The sequence below is a fragment of the Periplaneta americana genome, chromosome 6 (assembly GCF_040183065.1).
Source record: "Periplaneta americana isolate PAMFEO1 chromosome 6, P.americana_PAMFEO1_priV1, whole genome shotgun sequence".
Classification (NCBI taxonomy): domain Eukaryota; kingdom Metazoa; phylum Arthropoda; class Insecta; order Blattodea; family Blattidae; genus Periplaneta; species Periplaneta americana.
In genome coordinates this window covers 118128598-118143994 of record NC_091122.1, presented here as the reverse complement: position 1 = coordinate 118143994, position 15397 = coordinate 118128598, and the positions used below count along the sequence as shown (strand labels likewise).

General features: G+C 37.0%; 1 protein-coding gene across 3 annotated transcripts in view; it reads right to left on the bottom strand.

Moving 5' to 3' along the window:
* su(f) (cleavage stimulation factor subunit su(f)) overlaps positions 1–15102 on the bottom strand; it is a 115935-nt gene extending 100833 nt beyond the window's left edge. For 2 of the 3 annotated variants that reach the window (XM_069828835.1, XM_069828836.1), the window contains exons 1-3: positions 14909–15102; positions 4559–4750; positions 1717–1749 (exon numbers count right to left, since the gene is read on the bottom strand). In XM_069828835.1, the coding sequence (XP_069684936.1) occupies positions 1717–1749; positions 4559–4750; positions 14909–14938 (255 nt within the window). In that variant the 5' untranslated portion in view covers positions 14939–15102. Of the gene's footprint in view, positions 1–1716; positions 1750–4558; positions 4751–5327; positions 5460–14908 lie in introns of those variants that run through there. The other variant, XM_069828837.1, reaches the window with a different exon arrangement.
* Positions 15103–15397: the final 295 nt, after the last annotated feature.

The window sequence follows — 15397 nt, the reverse complement described above, 5'->3', positions numbered from 1 at the left end:
TGACGTGAACTGAAGCTCTTGAACACTTCAAGATATCCCATCTCTGATAGTACACATGGAATCACTTACACATCCATGCACTCTCCACTTGGCAAACAGATACAACTCAATACAATATAACAGCATATCGAACAAATAATTGATATAAACTTTTCTGCAAACTTATTTCTTATGTATCAGCAAGATATAACTACATCATGCTAACAACTTCGTTCATTTTGTTCTACAGTAGATGGAATAAAGTTCTATGTCCATTCTGTTAACAATTATCTCCACAACTTAGAGTTCTCTGGTTTGCCAAATGAACATTCACGCAATGGTTTTTGGTGATTTCCATTTTTGAAAGGAAGGTTAAAATAAGGCTTCCAAACTCAGGAAGTGACCTTCTAGTGGCTCTGTGTTAACAATTACTTTTATGTGCTCAATAAATATCATATTACTTTAAAAAGGTCGTGACATGCATCCTGTATTAAGATATTGGAAAATTGCAACTTATCTTTATCTTCTTCATACTTACACGCCATTATTTATTATTATAATACGCATTACTCAAATGATATTTACATTCCTTATCATGTAGCTCTAGTGAAAAAATTTCGCCTACAAAATGGCTAAGTAACTGTTATTGCGTTTGATTATTAGTATTTATTTTCCTCTTCGAAAACATCACATACGAAGTGAATAATTCTGATAAAGACAAGGGCACACAATTCATGTTATATTTAGATTGACAGAAGAAAAAGAGAAATAAAAAGCAGAAAGTTTTTTTGTAAATTTTCATAAATTAGAACATTAGTTGCAATTCCACAAGTTATTATTATGATAATTTTCGTGTTTCTTTAGAAATGTTAAATAGTACTGAAAATTTCTCCCATAACATTTATTACTATTGAAATTACAATAACTACGTTTTGTGTCATATATTATCTCAAATTTCACACATCAATCAAAAATATATGTAAAGTCTACCAGAGTATTTCTTCTAGAGGTGTTTGCCAGTGGCACAGTTATACGGAAAATATATTTCTTTACCTATTAATTTATATTTGTTCAATGATCTATATCAACTGTGGGGAAAACATTGGAAAAAATTCAACCAGGTGATCAGCTCCAGAGGAATTTTTTTTTAAGTAGGTTATTTTACGACGCTCTATCAACATCTTAGGTTATTTAGCGTCTGAATGAGATGAAGGTGATAATGCCAGTGAAATGAGTCTGGGGTCCAGCACCTAAAGTTACCCAACATTTGCTCAAATTGGGTTGAGGGAAAACCCCGGAAAAAACCTCAATCAGGTAACTTGCCCCAACCAGGATTCGAACCCTGGCCACCTGGTTTCTCGGCCAGACGCACTAACCGTTACTCCACAGGTGTGGACTCCAGAGGAATTTAAACCTATGTTTCTGCACAGTGTTATTAACCCCTACATCATGCTGGTGATTGGTTTATTACGTGAAATAGTTCTATCAGTAATGATGGTTATATTCCAATATATTTTCCATGAATCTTTATCAATTATCATAGTTTCTGATTTGTGAGAGGTATGACAAGTTATTACTGTAAATAATATTTAAAGAAAAATCTGTGCTAGTCACTGAAAGCCACCTCCCAAGTGGTGTCAACACACAATGGTCAGAATGAAAATAGCATGTCTTAAAATGGGCAGTTATTTTATTTACCAATATAGTGAAAGAAAACCTACTGATGTAGACACATACCTTTTCAACTTTTTCAAAATTTCTTGCCTTCATCTGAAACAAAAGAACGAACAATTCAGTACACAGAAATGCTAATTTATGAACAAAACAGACACAGAGGTAAATCACTCCAGCAGCTATTCAACTTATGATGCTCCACTTACAAATTTTGTTATTGCATGGAAGGAAAGGTATCACATATTATCTGCATTCCAGTTCCATATCTCTACACTGCGAGATATAGAGAAGAGGGGAGGAAATGAATTGCCAGTGAGCTGTTACTTGTTACTGGTGAGATATATAACATATTAATTCAAAACATTGACTCACTGCAGTGTACTGCAGCTTCTGCTACAAAATAGGTGAGTGTGTACTTCCTACTAGATCAGTCATCAATTCATAAGTGCTTCCTTATCACTACCGACTAGCTACATGACCCATATCCTGCCAAGGTTTCAGAGCTGGGATGCAGACAAAATGTCAAATACTATTATTTTACATTAGATTATAGTATATTTGGTTAGAGCATAGATGAATATTTTTCACTTTTACATTTTAATTGATAAATTTTTCATTATGGAGAAATAAGTAGCAATACAATACAACATTTAGGGCTATATAAGAAACAATAGTATTTGACTGTGTTCCAGTTACAAGAGTTTTGTATCTACTGCATATATAATTTTTATCAAATAAAGTTTTAAGTTTTTTAGAGGAAAATAATATTTTAAAATGCCATATCAAATTTGAGTGTATTTTAATTGCTACATAGTAAAGTTTTTATCAAGTTGCTGTCTCTGTGTTACTCAACCTCATTTCTATGTGAGAGAGTGTTTTCCATGGCAGAGCATGTGATAACAGAAAGTCATAAACGTCCTACTGGGAAAAGATGTGGTAATTATTTTTTCTTAATACAATAGTGTAAATGTGTCCATTACTCCACCCGAGTTCTCTGAAGAATAAAAAGTACACTGAATATCTTGTACATTATATGTTTAATACACATAAAATCCGTACTTCTTAATGACTGTCATTATAGTTGAGACACTAACCATTGTTGCTATGATCAAGTTCAATTGTATTTTATATAATGGAAAAGCAAAAGAGAAAACTTCAATTTGAACTATGACTTCAGATAATTATTTGTTGGTTCATCACTTTTATTACATCAAATTTTTGTGAAGATTTTAAAAAAACAATGAAGTAATCCACTAATATTAAAATTCCCAATGACATTTTGAGTATTAACATTCATATCTCTTGTGCTTGTTTGTTAATGCCTGACTTAGTGGAGTTCTTCCACTGATTGGAATTAATAATGATCCGTGGCGCTACAGCCCACGAAGGGCCAAGACCGACCAGCCGGCAGCTGGCCTCACGGCCACATGCCGGAGCAGAGGTGGATGATAACCCAACCAGAATGGAGGTATCATGTGGTTAGCACGATGAGCCCCCTAGCCGTTATAGTTGGTTTGCGTAACCAGATTTTGCTACCTATTGTAGCTCCCCAAGTGCATCACGATACTGGGTGGGCACCGGTCCCATACACTTGCCGAAATTTCATGAGAAAATTTCTTCCCCCATGAGGACTCGAACCAGTGCGCATTCTGTAACGTGAGTCCTAGGCAGGATGCCTTAAGGCTAATTCACATGGGGATAGTTTACATGAGTCAAGTGCTTGGAGCAAGTCGACTTTCCTTCAACTTTCCCCATGTGATATGGTCGAGACAGTCAAGTTGCGACTTGGCAGTCAAGCAGAATTTGAGTTGACAACCCGTCAACTTTTGTGTCCACTTTCCCATCACGTGACCAACTTGACTCACCACTTCCCGCGTGTGAATGCGAACTTGTAGCAACTTGGCAAGTAGAAAGTTTGTAGTTTTAGGCCTATTGTCGAAGTAAATTAATAATTATTAATAATGAGCGCCCCTAAGTGGAATTCCAACGATATCATAAAGTTTTTGGAAGTGTATGAGAAGTATGAACTTGTATGGAATATACGTGACAAAGAATGCCTCAATAAAAACAAGCGGGAATTATTAGTCCAGTAACTAGTCAGTGAACTCATGGAACAAGGTTTCGAAAACATAGATGTAGAAGTGGTTCGAAAAAAGTTAAAAACCCTTAAAACAGGACTGATTCTGAGATGTTTCCTGTATTCTGCAGGATCTTCTTCAGCTAATTCTTTCAACAAGGTATTAGATGCACCGTGCATAATTCTTCTATGAATCCATTTCTTAACCCATGTTCTCTTTTCCTTTTTTTCAAGAATATTTTGTAATTCATACAATAACAAGGCGCCAATTAGCTGCACTCATGCTTGAATATATGCTGATGGCATCTTCAGTTTCACCAAACTAAAAATGCCTGTTCACTATTGATTTTTATTAACTATAACAGAATACATGAATTCAAACACCACTACGAATGCAACATTCAGTGCACGCTTTTTTTCAAGCATGGTTTCAAGTTTAATGTCTCCATGTGATCACAAATATAGCATCAAGTTTAGAGGCTTCAAGCACTTGACTCCTGTAAACTATCCCCGTGTGACTCGGGTTTTAGACCACGATGCCACGGCGCGGGACACTGATTGGAATTACAACTGGTATACTTATTAGGTAGATGAATTCGTTAATACTGCATATTAACAATTTACAGAATTTAGTGTTTGCACTTCTGTAGTTATAATTAGTCTATTTCTACATTCTCATGGTAGGAATTCTGAATACATTGATAATGTAACAAATTTATATTTTCTTCTCTAATCTCATTTGCCTCTAATACTGGACTATTCTATGGTTCTATCGACCTCTGTCAAGCCCTCCATATTTTTTTTAAACAAATTCTTACACTGACTTACCTCTTGCTCAATATAGATCTTCCAGTATCTGCCTGCACTTGGGAATGTGGCCACCAGCTTCTCAAACAGTGGCCTCATCTCACCAATCCACTTGCTCTGAGCCTCTCTGATCAAGAGGCTCCATGCCTCTAGATCATACGGGCTGTCATCAACTTGCTTCTGAGCTTTCTGCAACTTGTCATTACCCCAGTCCTGTCACAGAAACATATAATTATAAATACTCACTGATAACTTGACAAAACTTAATTTAATTACAAACAATCTTTGCAGGTATCACATCAATTAAATAAAATTTGATTATTACAAAGAATTCGCTTTTCATCTGGGCTGAGAGACTGGGCCAAACTGCATTCAGCTGATATCACGTGATCTCAAGGTCACTTAATGCAGGGAAGCAGAAATATCAGGTGCCTGGATGCCATGGCAACTGTCACCAGATATTTTTTAAGTTGTCTACATTCATACATTTTTTTTTTCCGAGGAGGGCTTGAGGCAAGCACCGCAGCCTTAGACTTATTGTGCAACCTGCTTATTGGAATGATTGTTGAAGTCCATTTAGGATTGCTCTTCAAGCACATGATTCACTGCATAGTGTCATCGCATCGATACAGCCACAGCATCCAGTCCTGACTGGAGACCTGATCCTCTGCCTTTCTGTGATGATGATGTGTGGCCCCCTCAGATCGATGGCATCTGTTCGCAATACATGTGCTTGAATTTGCTGCATCCTTAACCAGAAGAACATGTCACAGTCGATTCCACAACTCACCAAGATGCCATCTGTCCGAAGGAGCTACACTACCCCAGTCTGCTTGAAACCCCCTGTAGCTTTGCTGGATATGTGCAGCTCCTGCTGACAGATGCCGTCTATAGGCAGATCCTGGAACCACATATACCATGTCCTCCTGGTCGATCTGTAACTAGGCCTATTAAAATGATTAATGGAATTATACTAATGAAGGCGAAATGACTCCGTAGTCCAAAGCTGAAAGTCACCCAGCAATTCTCCTTCGAGTGGTTGAGGAAAAACCTCAGAAAAAACCCCAACCAGAATTTGAATCCAGGCCTGCTTGTTCCATAGCTAAGAAGGCTAACCATTACTCCACAGTAGCGGACACATTCATGCTTGCTGTTAATCTTCTACAGGGCTGGATTTAGATATAGTGTCACCCCGAGGCAGTGTTAAAATTTTCCATCCCCAAATCCCATGAATAATTTATAAGCAGCTATTATACAGATCATGTTTAGTTGAAATTTGTTTTAAATGAAATGTTACAATTCAGAAAACAATAAATTACTGGAATCAAAATACATGCATCTCACTTGTGAATTATAAAGATTTCCTTCGCACTTTCTTCACAGAGAAAGCATTGATGATGTTATCAAAGTCTATCTGACGAAGCACATCAGACTCGATGCAAAGAAACATTATTTTAACTTATTCATTGTTGAAACAAAATTTATTTGTAAAAGACAGGATGTATTTGTTGGTGGTATAATTATTACGAGTATTTCTTACTTCGTCAGAAAGTATAAAGTAAATTGAAAAATAAACTCCAACTCTTTACCAAATAAACCTTTCATATCGAATTATATAGTGCACATGCTGAAAAGTAATTAAATGGAGCGCGCGCGCGCGCACACACGCGCACGCGCACGCACACGCACACGCACGCGCGCACACACACACACACACGCGCGCGCACGCACACACACACACACACACACACACACACACACACACACAGTATATAGGAAATGTAACTGAGAGTTGTGGTTACTATTCATAACAATAAATCATAAACACACATCTAATTTGACTTTCAACAATACATTCTTGTTTATACAAGCAGTTAAATTTAAGCAGTTTCATAGTACAATAACGTGATACCGGTATTAGAATATAATTATTTAGCTGTACACTTTCCGTTTACTCTTGCCGCGACCATGACAATGTAATAACAAAACAATATCAGACTTCCACAGGTGTTCAACAACAAACTTCAGAAAAGATTTACCAACAATTAGTGTTTTAAAAACCAATTTCACTGCAAAATGAAAATGAAAAAAAGAAAAGAAAAAAAAAAAAAGAAAGAAAAATGAAAAAGAGAGAGAGAAAATGCCCCCTCCCCCCTGGAAATTGGCGCCCTAGACAATTGCCTAGGCCTAAATCTGGCACTGGTCTTCTGTCTGAGAGAATGTTTTTGGTAATAGAAAATGACCTCTCCACTTCCACTGATGTAATTGGAGAATATTTAAAACAAGCGATTGTTACTGCATTCATATCGACAACAGAATTTCCACCTTTAAGTATGTCACAGAATTGTTTAATTGTTTGTAAATCCTCACTGGCACATACTACACAATTACACTTCTCTGCACTAGCTAATCCCTTTTCTGCTGGCACTTTCAACTGTCCCACTAATTCTTCTAATAGCTTGGAAGCCACTAGAGTTTCTCCCCCCCCCCTTTTTTTTCAGTATTGTAATTGTCTCTGGTAACATTTCATAATGTGCTAATATGAATGAAAGATCGTTTCTTAGTTGTGAACAACACAGGAGTTTCTCCACCTAACGAATTCAAGTGGCCTCATTTTCTTGTAGAGTTTCATTCACCTCACGGATTCTTACTATTTGTTTCTACCTCATTCAGTTTTTTCTTCAAGTAATCTCTCTTTTTATTCCTAAGTGTACGATTTGCTTCCCGTGTTCCATTGAAATAACTAGGCCTATCTCAATTCTCCTCAATTGGATCCTGGATTCCTTCAAGATTTTTAGTGTAGTAAACAGCAGCTGATAACCAAGTCCCCCATCTGGTCAATACAGGATAGAATTCTTACAGGAAGCTCTAGAACATGCCATTAGGAAAGTTCAGGATAACACAGAGGGTTTGGAATTGAACGAGTTACATCAGCTTCTTGTCTATGCGGATGACGTGAATATGTTAGAAGAAAATCTACAAACGATTAGGGAAAACGCGGAAATTCTACTTGAAGCAAGTAAAGTGATAGGATTGGAAGTAAATCCCGAAAAGACTAAGTATATGATTATGTCTCGCGACCAGAATATTGTACGAAATGGAACTATAAAAATTGGAGATTTATCCTTCGAAGAGGTGGAAAAATTCAAATACCTTGGAGCAACAGTAACAAATATAAATGACACTTGAGAGAAAATTAAACTCAGAATAAATATGGGAAATGCCTGTTATTATTCGGTTGAGAAGCTTTTGTCATCTAATCTGCTGTCAAAAAATCTGAAAGTTAGAATTTAAAAAACAGTTATATTACCGGTTGTTCTGTATGGCTGTGAAACTTGGTCTCTCACTTTGAGAGAGGAACAGAGATTAACGGTGTTTGAGACTAAGGTTCTTAGGAAAATATTTGGGGCTAAGAAGAATGAGGTTACAGGAGAATGGAGAAAGTTACACAACGCAGAGCTGCACGCATTGTATTCTTCACCTGACATAATTAGGAACATTAAATCCAGATGTTTGAGATGGGCAGGGCATGTAGCACATATGGGCGAATCCAGAAATACATATAGAGTGTTAGTTGGGAGGCCGGTGGGAAAAAGACCTTTAGGGAGGCCGAAACGTAGATGGGAAGATAATATTAAAATGGATTTGAGGGAGCTGGGATATGATGGTAGAGACTGGATTAATCTTGCTCAGGATAGGGACCAATGGCGGGCTTATGTGAGAGCGGCAATGAACCTCCGGGTTCCTTAAAAGCCAGTAAGTAAGTAATAATAATGATAATAGTAGTAGTAGTAGTAGTAGTAGTAGTAGTAGTAGTAGTAGTAGTAGTAATAATAATAATAATAATAATAATAATAATAATAATAATAATAATAATAATAAAAAGCAGATATCAAATAGGCTATATACTAATTAGTACAGGAAAGATTCCGATATTGCTTAAAAAACGCAAAGAATTTACTGACAAAGTAGCTATTCATCTGAAGAAGATAGAGGAAGGCAGGTGACAAAATTGAACACGGAAAATCTGAAGAACGAAGAGGAAAGACACTTCAAATTTGAAAGAGAAAGCCGCTACATTAGAATCCACACCTGAGAATAGTAATGCATACTGGACTCGTATAAAAAGTTGTACAGAGATAACAGCAGAAAAAACAATAGGATACAGAAAAGGTGTGAGAATGAAGAAATCTTGAGCCACAGGGAAAATGTTGGAGAAGATGGAAGAAAGAAGAAAACAGAAAAACATCAACAAAGAAGAAGGTAGAAAAAACTACAGGAAACTAAACAATGAATTAAAAAGAGAAACTGATAAGGCAAAGGACGACTGAATTAAAGAGAAATGTAAAGAAATAAAGTATCTACATAGAAAAGAAAGATATAAATTAATGTACCGTGAAGTAAAATGTTTGGACTTCACAAATAAGAACAAGAAATCCATGTGGTTGATAGAAGAAGAAATCGGAAAAGAAATAACAGACAAACAAGGAATACTGAACAGAAAAACAAAATATGTAGAAGAGCTATATGAGATGGAATTTTCGAGATGATTTAGCTATAGAAGACAAAGCATCCATATCAGAAGACGAAAAAGGATTTTATATTTTAAGTGAAGAAGTTGAACTAGTGTTTGGGAAATGAAAAAAGAGAACATGGAGTCCCCACTTAATTAGTAAAATGCTTGAATGTAAACAAGAAGGAAATTTTATCATTATGCAACGAAATATATGAGAAAGATGAATGGCCTAAAGATTTTATGGAGACAGTGTTGCTATCAATACCAAAGAAAAATAGGCTAATGCCCAGAAATGTAAAGAGTTCAGGACTATCAGTCTGATATCACACTCAGCGAAGATTCTCCTGAGAAAACTGAATTGGCGTTTAGGCTATTCCATATGAAATCGGACAACGAAATACCATGACATGTCAGAATTGTCTGAAAATTCGTACAGAAGTTTAATATGTGGGAGCTATTAAATGTACAAATTTTGACATTCTTTAGCTCAGTAATTTTTCTGATAAAATTCCTTAAAATTTAGTGTATTTTGTATTGTATTCTTACTTTCAATGCATACTATTACGTCTGGCTTCGAAATAAAAACTTAAGCTACAGCTAATTTTGTAGTGCACATTTGAGGGGCTCACAAGTCCACCAGTGATCAGTTTGTGGATTAATACAATCTCGGATCAAGAAAACTTAGATTTATTCATTGCCGTAACAAACAAGTCCATAACTCATTTGTTACTCCACAGAGGGCAGCATTTCCTATGGAGAGTGAAGGTGCTAAGTGTGAGCCAGGAACTTTAAGACTCAATATCTCAGAACTATTCCAGATGGACTTGGTCCACTCTGGTTGTGAACCCTTCATATAAGTGTATTGATGGGGTATAACACATGTATTTTATTGTTTGTGGAAACTGTGGATATATTTTTTTTTTGTGATTTATAACATGTTACCACCAAAAAAGTATGGGATATAAAATATTATAATATTAGCTATTGTTGAGACAAAACCATACCATTTTTTTTAAAAACGTATTTGAAATGAAAAGCCTTAAAATAAATATTTCAAATCTCGCTATAAAAATATGCACTCCCTGCAGTGTTATGTGGAGATGTGAGAGGTGCCGAAATATTCTTATTAGCTGGCCCTGAGTGGTCTTGAAACAGCTGGTGTGTTGTCACAACACAAGGAATGAGACGAATACGTGAGCCACCCGCCAATCTTCTGTGTGCATTATTACAAGGTGACAGTGGTTATTCAATTCCAGTGTTCCTTTATGGGTGACTTAATACAGAATAAAATGCAGTTTATAGGTCCAAAATTGTCTTTATTTTGTTGCAGCAAATTAAAGAAGCTGCTATATTAAGATAAGATAGTGATTACAAATTGTCTTAAAAGCAAGAATTATACAAATTGTAACCATCAGTAGACAGTAACAGGTTAGTGTAGTGATTATGTAATATCTGTATAAAATTATTTCAGTATTCAGAGAAGTACATCTTTCATTTCAAGTTGTTTCGAATGCGTGAACTACTTGCATGACGGAACTTACGAGCTGCTAGCGTTGGCCAACTACGTGCATGCTCAGCTTGCTGTAGGATGGAGCCACGCAACAAAGAAATCCACAATGAGAATTCTTTTCTTTATTTTATTTTCCACCCTTACCCAAAGAAAATTTTAGATCTGTAAACTGCGTTTTATTCTATATTAAGTTACCCATATTGTTATATTTTTATTTTTTTTGCTATTTCATCAAGAAAAAGAAGTAATATAAATAAATCTGCCTAGTCAAGTAAATAAAAATTTTAAAAAAATTCCTCCAAAGTCATTATATTACTCTCTGAGTCAGCTTTAAAAAGAGATGCCGTTGAAAATCCTACCACTTAATGTCTCTGAGCAATGTTCTTCCAAAACTAAGAATTTTACAAAGTACGATAAATTTGACGCTCTATAAAATGGAAAGCAATACTAGTTGAGGATATTTTATCCCACTATTAGGCTTACCCAGTGAAGGCCTTTCAACGACAGAAGCACCGTATTTTTAAAGAAATGCGAGGTCAAATTTTCTTAAATTTTGTCCGATTTCATATGGAACAGCCCGTTTATTTTTTTTATTTTAGTAGGTTATTTTACGAAGCTTTATCAACATCTTAGGTTATTTACCGCCTGAATGAGATGAAGGTGATAATGCCGGTGTAATGAGTCCGGGGTCCAACACCGAAAGTTGCATAGTATTTGCTCATATTGGGTTGAGAGAAAACCCCGGAAAAAACCTCAACCAGGTAACTTGCCTTCACCGGGAATCGAACCCGGGCCACCTGGTTTCGCGGCTAGACGTGCTAACCATTACTCCACAGGTGTGGACAATTGGCATTTATATTCTAAGATGGAAGGACAGCTGAAAGAAGAGCAGTTTGCCTTCAGGAAAGGAAAAGGTACCAGAGATGCAATTGGACTTCTGCGAGCAATCGCCAAAAGATACCTAGAGAAGAATAAAGAAAGTATTTGAGGACTTGCAAAAGGCATTTGACAGAGTGGATTATAATAAACTGATGGATACCCCAAAGAAAATTGGTGTGGATTGGAAAAAGAGAAGGCTGTTCTGTAACCTTTATATGAAACAAATCAAAGTCAGAATAGGAGAAGAAATGCCAGAAGGAAGTGAAATAGGGAGAGGAATACGACAAGGATGCTCTTACCACCCCTGTTCAATATCCACTTGGAGAATTTAGTGAAGAACTGTTTTCATAAGATTCGCTGATGATATGACTTTGTTAGCAGAAGTGGATGTGATATTAAGAGATATGCTACTGGAGCTAAATGACAGATGTGAGCAGACTGTGATGATAAATGAAAGCAAGATGAAGAGATGAAGACCATGGTTATCGGAAGAAAAATAAAGAAGGTAAATGTGCAAATTCTAAATGAGGCAGTAGAGCAAGTGGACAGCTTCAAATATTTGGGATGTACTATAAGTACAGTCAACTTCAGTTAGAGTGAACCTCTGCTGACCAGCATATTTAGTTCACTATATCCGAGGTTCACTAAAACCGAAGTGTCTGTTTTTACACTACTGACATTGCTATACACAGTATTAATGTCTATTTGGATCAGACCATGTTCAATATCAGTACGAATGTTCGCTGCATCTTCCAACTTCCAACACTTTATGCTTCGACATCCTGATGTTCACAGTTCGAAACTTGAATCTAATCTGGCCCTGTAGGTAGTAGGTACTGACCGATTTCACACCTTTCCCCACTAGAGGTATGTTACTGTGTACTCAGCCTTGGAATTTTCCTGGGTTCACTTTTACAAAGATGCGGGAGGAAGGGTTGAGGACCATTATACTGTAATCCTTGTATTTATCCTTTGGTCATCACTCTACTCTCTTTCACAAAATAAAACACTTTCTCTTCCTATTCTTCTAATAACCTCTTTTAAAGGAGTCAGAACTAATCCTTCCTTTATCCCTCACTGCGTACACTATTCTCTTTAACATGTTTCAAGCTGTCCAGGAAGCTGAACAAATCCTTTGTCTTTCAATGCACTTAAGGAATAGAAGGTTTGAGATTTTGTTCTGAACACATTCTTGGAAGTTTTTAGGAGAAAGGGTTTCCTAAATTACCATTTTGGCCATTTTAAAATTACATTTTCTTGGGAAAGTTATAGTTTTAGGTTCACTATAACTGAAGTGAGGGTTCACTATAAACGGAAATATTAAAGTACTTTTTAATGTATGTGGGTCGGGACCAACGATATAGGTTCACTATAGCCGAATGTTCACTATAACTGAGTTCACTATATCCAGAGCTGACTGTAGTATCATGAGCTGCTGTCAGGAAGTCAAAAGGAGGATAGCAATTGACAAGGAAGCTTTTAATAGAAAAAGGAGCATTTTCTGCGGACCTATGGAAAAAGAACTAAGGAAGATACTAGTGAAGTGCTTTGTGTGGAGTATAGCACTGTATGGGGCAGAAATATGAACATTACGACGAAATGAAGAGAAAAGAAGCATTTGAAATGTGGATAAGTTATATGCAGAAGTATGGAGCATGTGAAATGGACAAAAAATGAAGTTGTGTTGGAAAGAGTGGATGAAGAAAGAATGATGCTGAAAATGATCAGAAAGAGATAAAGGAATTGCTTGGGTCACTAGCTGAGAAGGAACTGGCTACTGATGGATGCACTGGAAGGAATGGTGGACGGGAGAAGAGTTTGGGGCAGAAGAAGATATCAAATGATAGACATTAAGATATATGGATCATATGAAACAAAGAGGAAGGCACAAAATAGGAAAGATTGGAGGATGCTGGATTTGCAGTGAAAGACCCGCCGTGGGCAGAAAACTATGAATGAACGAGTGCATATAAATACAGGCTCCAGAAATTAGTAACAAGTAGAGGGAAAGGGGTTTAAAACAGTGCATTAGAATGTAGGATGGCTAGGTATCAAACGATTTTTATGTTGAAAGTATATGTTGCCTGCAAACTGAAACTACGTGTTTATATATCTCATAGAAGCTTCTGAAGCAAAATATTCTAGAGAACAACTAGGCCTTAATCAAAGGAGGCACCATTTTTTCTCTAACAACTGCATACTACGAATAGTATAGAGTACTCAGCATGTGGTTTTACTTTCTGGCACCCAATACTTTCCACAGAATAGCGTAGAACTATTCACATGTTGTATGTAGTAATGGATGGATGTATCACTGCCATAATGGCACATCCTGATGATACATGTAATTTAAGTAGGCCTACTTCAGTTTGCTCGAGAGATTTAGTGCAAATTTCTGGACAGCGGGTGTTTGGTGGCCTGGAATGCACCAGCAAGAAAGCATTTTTAGTGCCAGTGGAGGTGCAAATTTCTGGACAATGCAGTGGCTGTTTGGAGGACTGGGCCATACCAGCAAGAAAGCATTTATTGCACCAGTGGAGGTGCAAATTTCTGGACAGTGACTGTTTGGGTGGGCTTGGACCGCACCAACAAGAAATTATTTGTTGCGCCAGTGAAGGTGAAAATTTCTGGGCAGTGGGTGTTTGGGGGGTAGGGGGCTGACCGCACCAACAAGAAAGCATCTGTTGTGCCACTGGAGGTGCAAATTTCTGGGCAGTGGGTGTTTGGGGGGAGCTGGATCGTACCTGCAAGAAAGCATTTGTTGTGCCAGTGGAGGTGCAAATTTCTCGCCAGTGAATTTTTTTTTTTTGGGGGGGGGGGAGGGACCTGGACCGCACCTGCAAGAAAGCATTTGTTGTGCCATTGGAGATAGAGCTTATTGTCGAAGGAGGTCGTATTTCTACATAGCATTAACAATCGTGTTTTACATGTAAATGGTTATCCGTTCACTCGTGATGTTTGATGAGAACAATATGGCGGCGGTACATATTGTGTATAAGTTGGATAGTTCTAGATCATTCCGTGAAAAGTATTGGATGCCGGAAAGTAAAACCTCGTGCTTAGTAGCCTATGCTACGTCTATACTATTCGTAATATGCAACTGTTAAAGAAAAAGGGTCTCATTTGATCTAGGCCTAGTTCTTTTCTAGAATTAATTACCAAGGAAAATAGTGCCTTCTTGGGTGTAGCTTTTCTGGAGAATTAGCATGCGCATGGGAATAACTTCCCCTGCTGGCGTTCTCTATAATGTGATTTAGCCCCAATTTCAATCATAACGGCACATTCCGAATTGTTACATTCATAGAAGTAACAAAACAGCAGTTAAAGATCGATGCTAGTTACATTAATAATTCCAGTAACAAGCACACGTAACACGATGCTGCACTTCAGCTTACAATTTGCCAACGTTAGTAACGCCAATCGATTCCAAAAATGAATTACAAACAAAGAAAAATTTCATTCTTACCACTTCCATTTTCTCTTCAGCCATTTTCATGTGAACTGGTGTAACGCCACAAAGTATAAACTCTTCCTATATTTGTAAATTATAACACCGAAAGAAATGAAGACAAATTGATTATTTTTATACCATACAAAAATGACACGCCATATCTCCTTCATCTGTTTTCAGACTTGCTCCCTATCTTCCCCCTCCCGATAACCAAATCCTAACGAGTTAGAAAGTGAAGAATATAGAGTGGCCATGTTGTCCTGTACAGCGCTCTTTGCGGTGCCACCGCGAAACACTGCACATATGAACTAAGCGCCCACCTCTGTAAAAATTCGTCTGCTTACAATGTTGTGTATACGGAGGCAGAGCTACGAAAAAACATGCCTGTTGTATGTGGTGCATATAACTGCAATGCCAAAAGGAAAAAGACAACTGATTTATCATATTTCATGTAATTTTTATGAAGTTAAGTCCATAGTTTTGTTAATTAGCTGCATTTCTTTT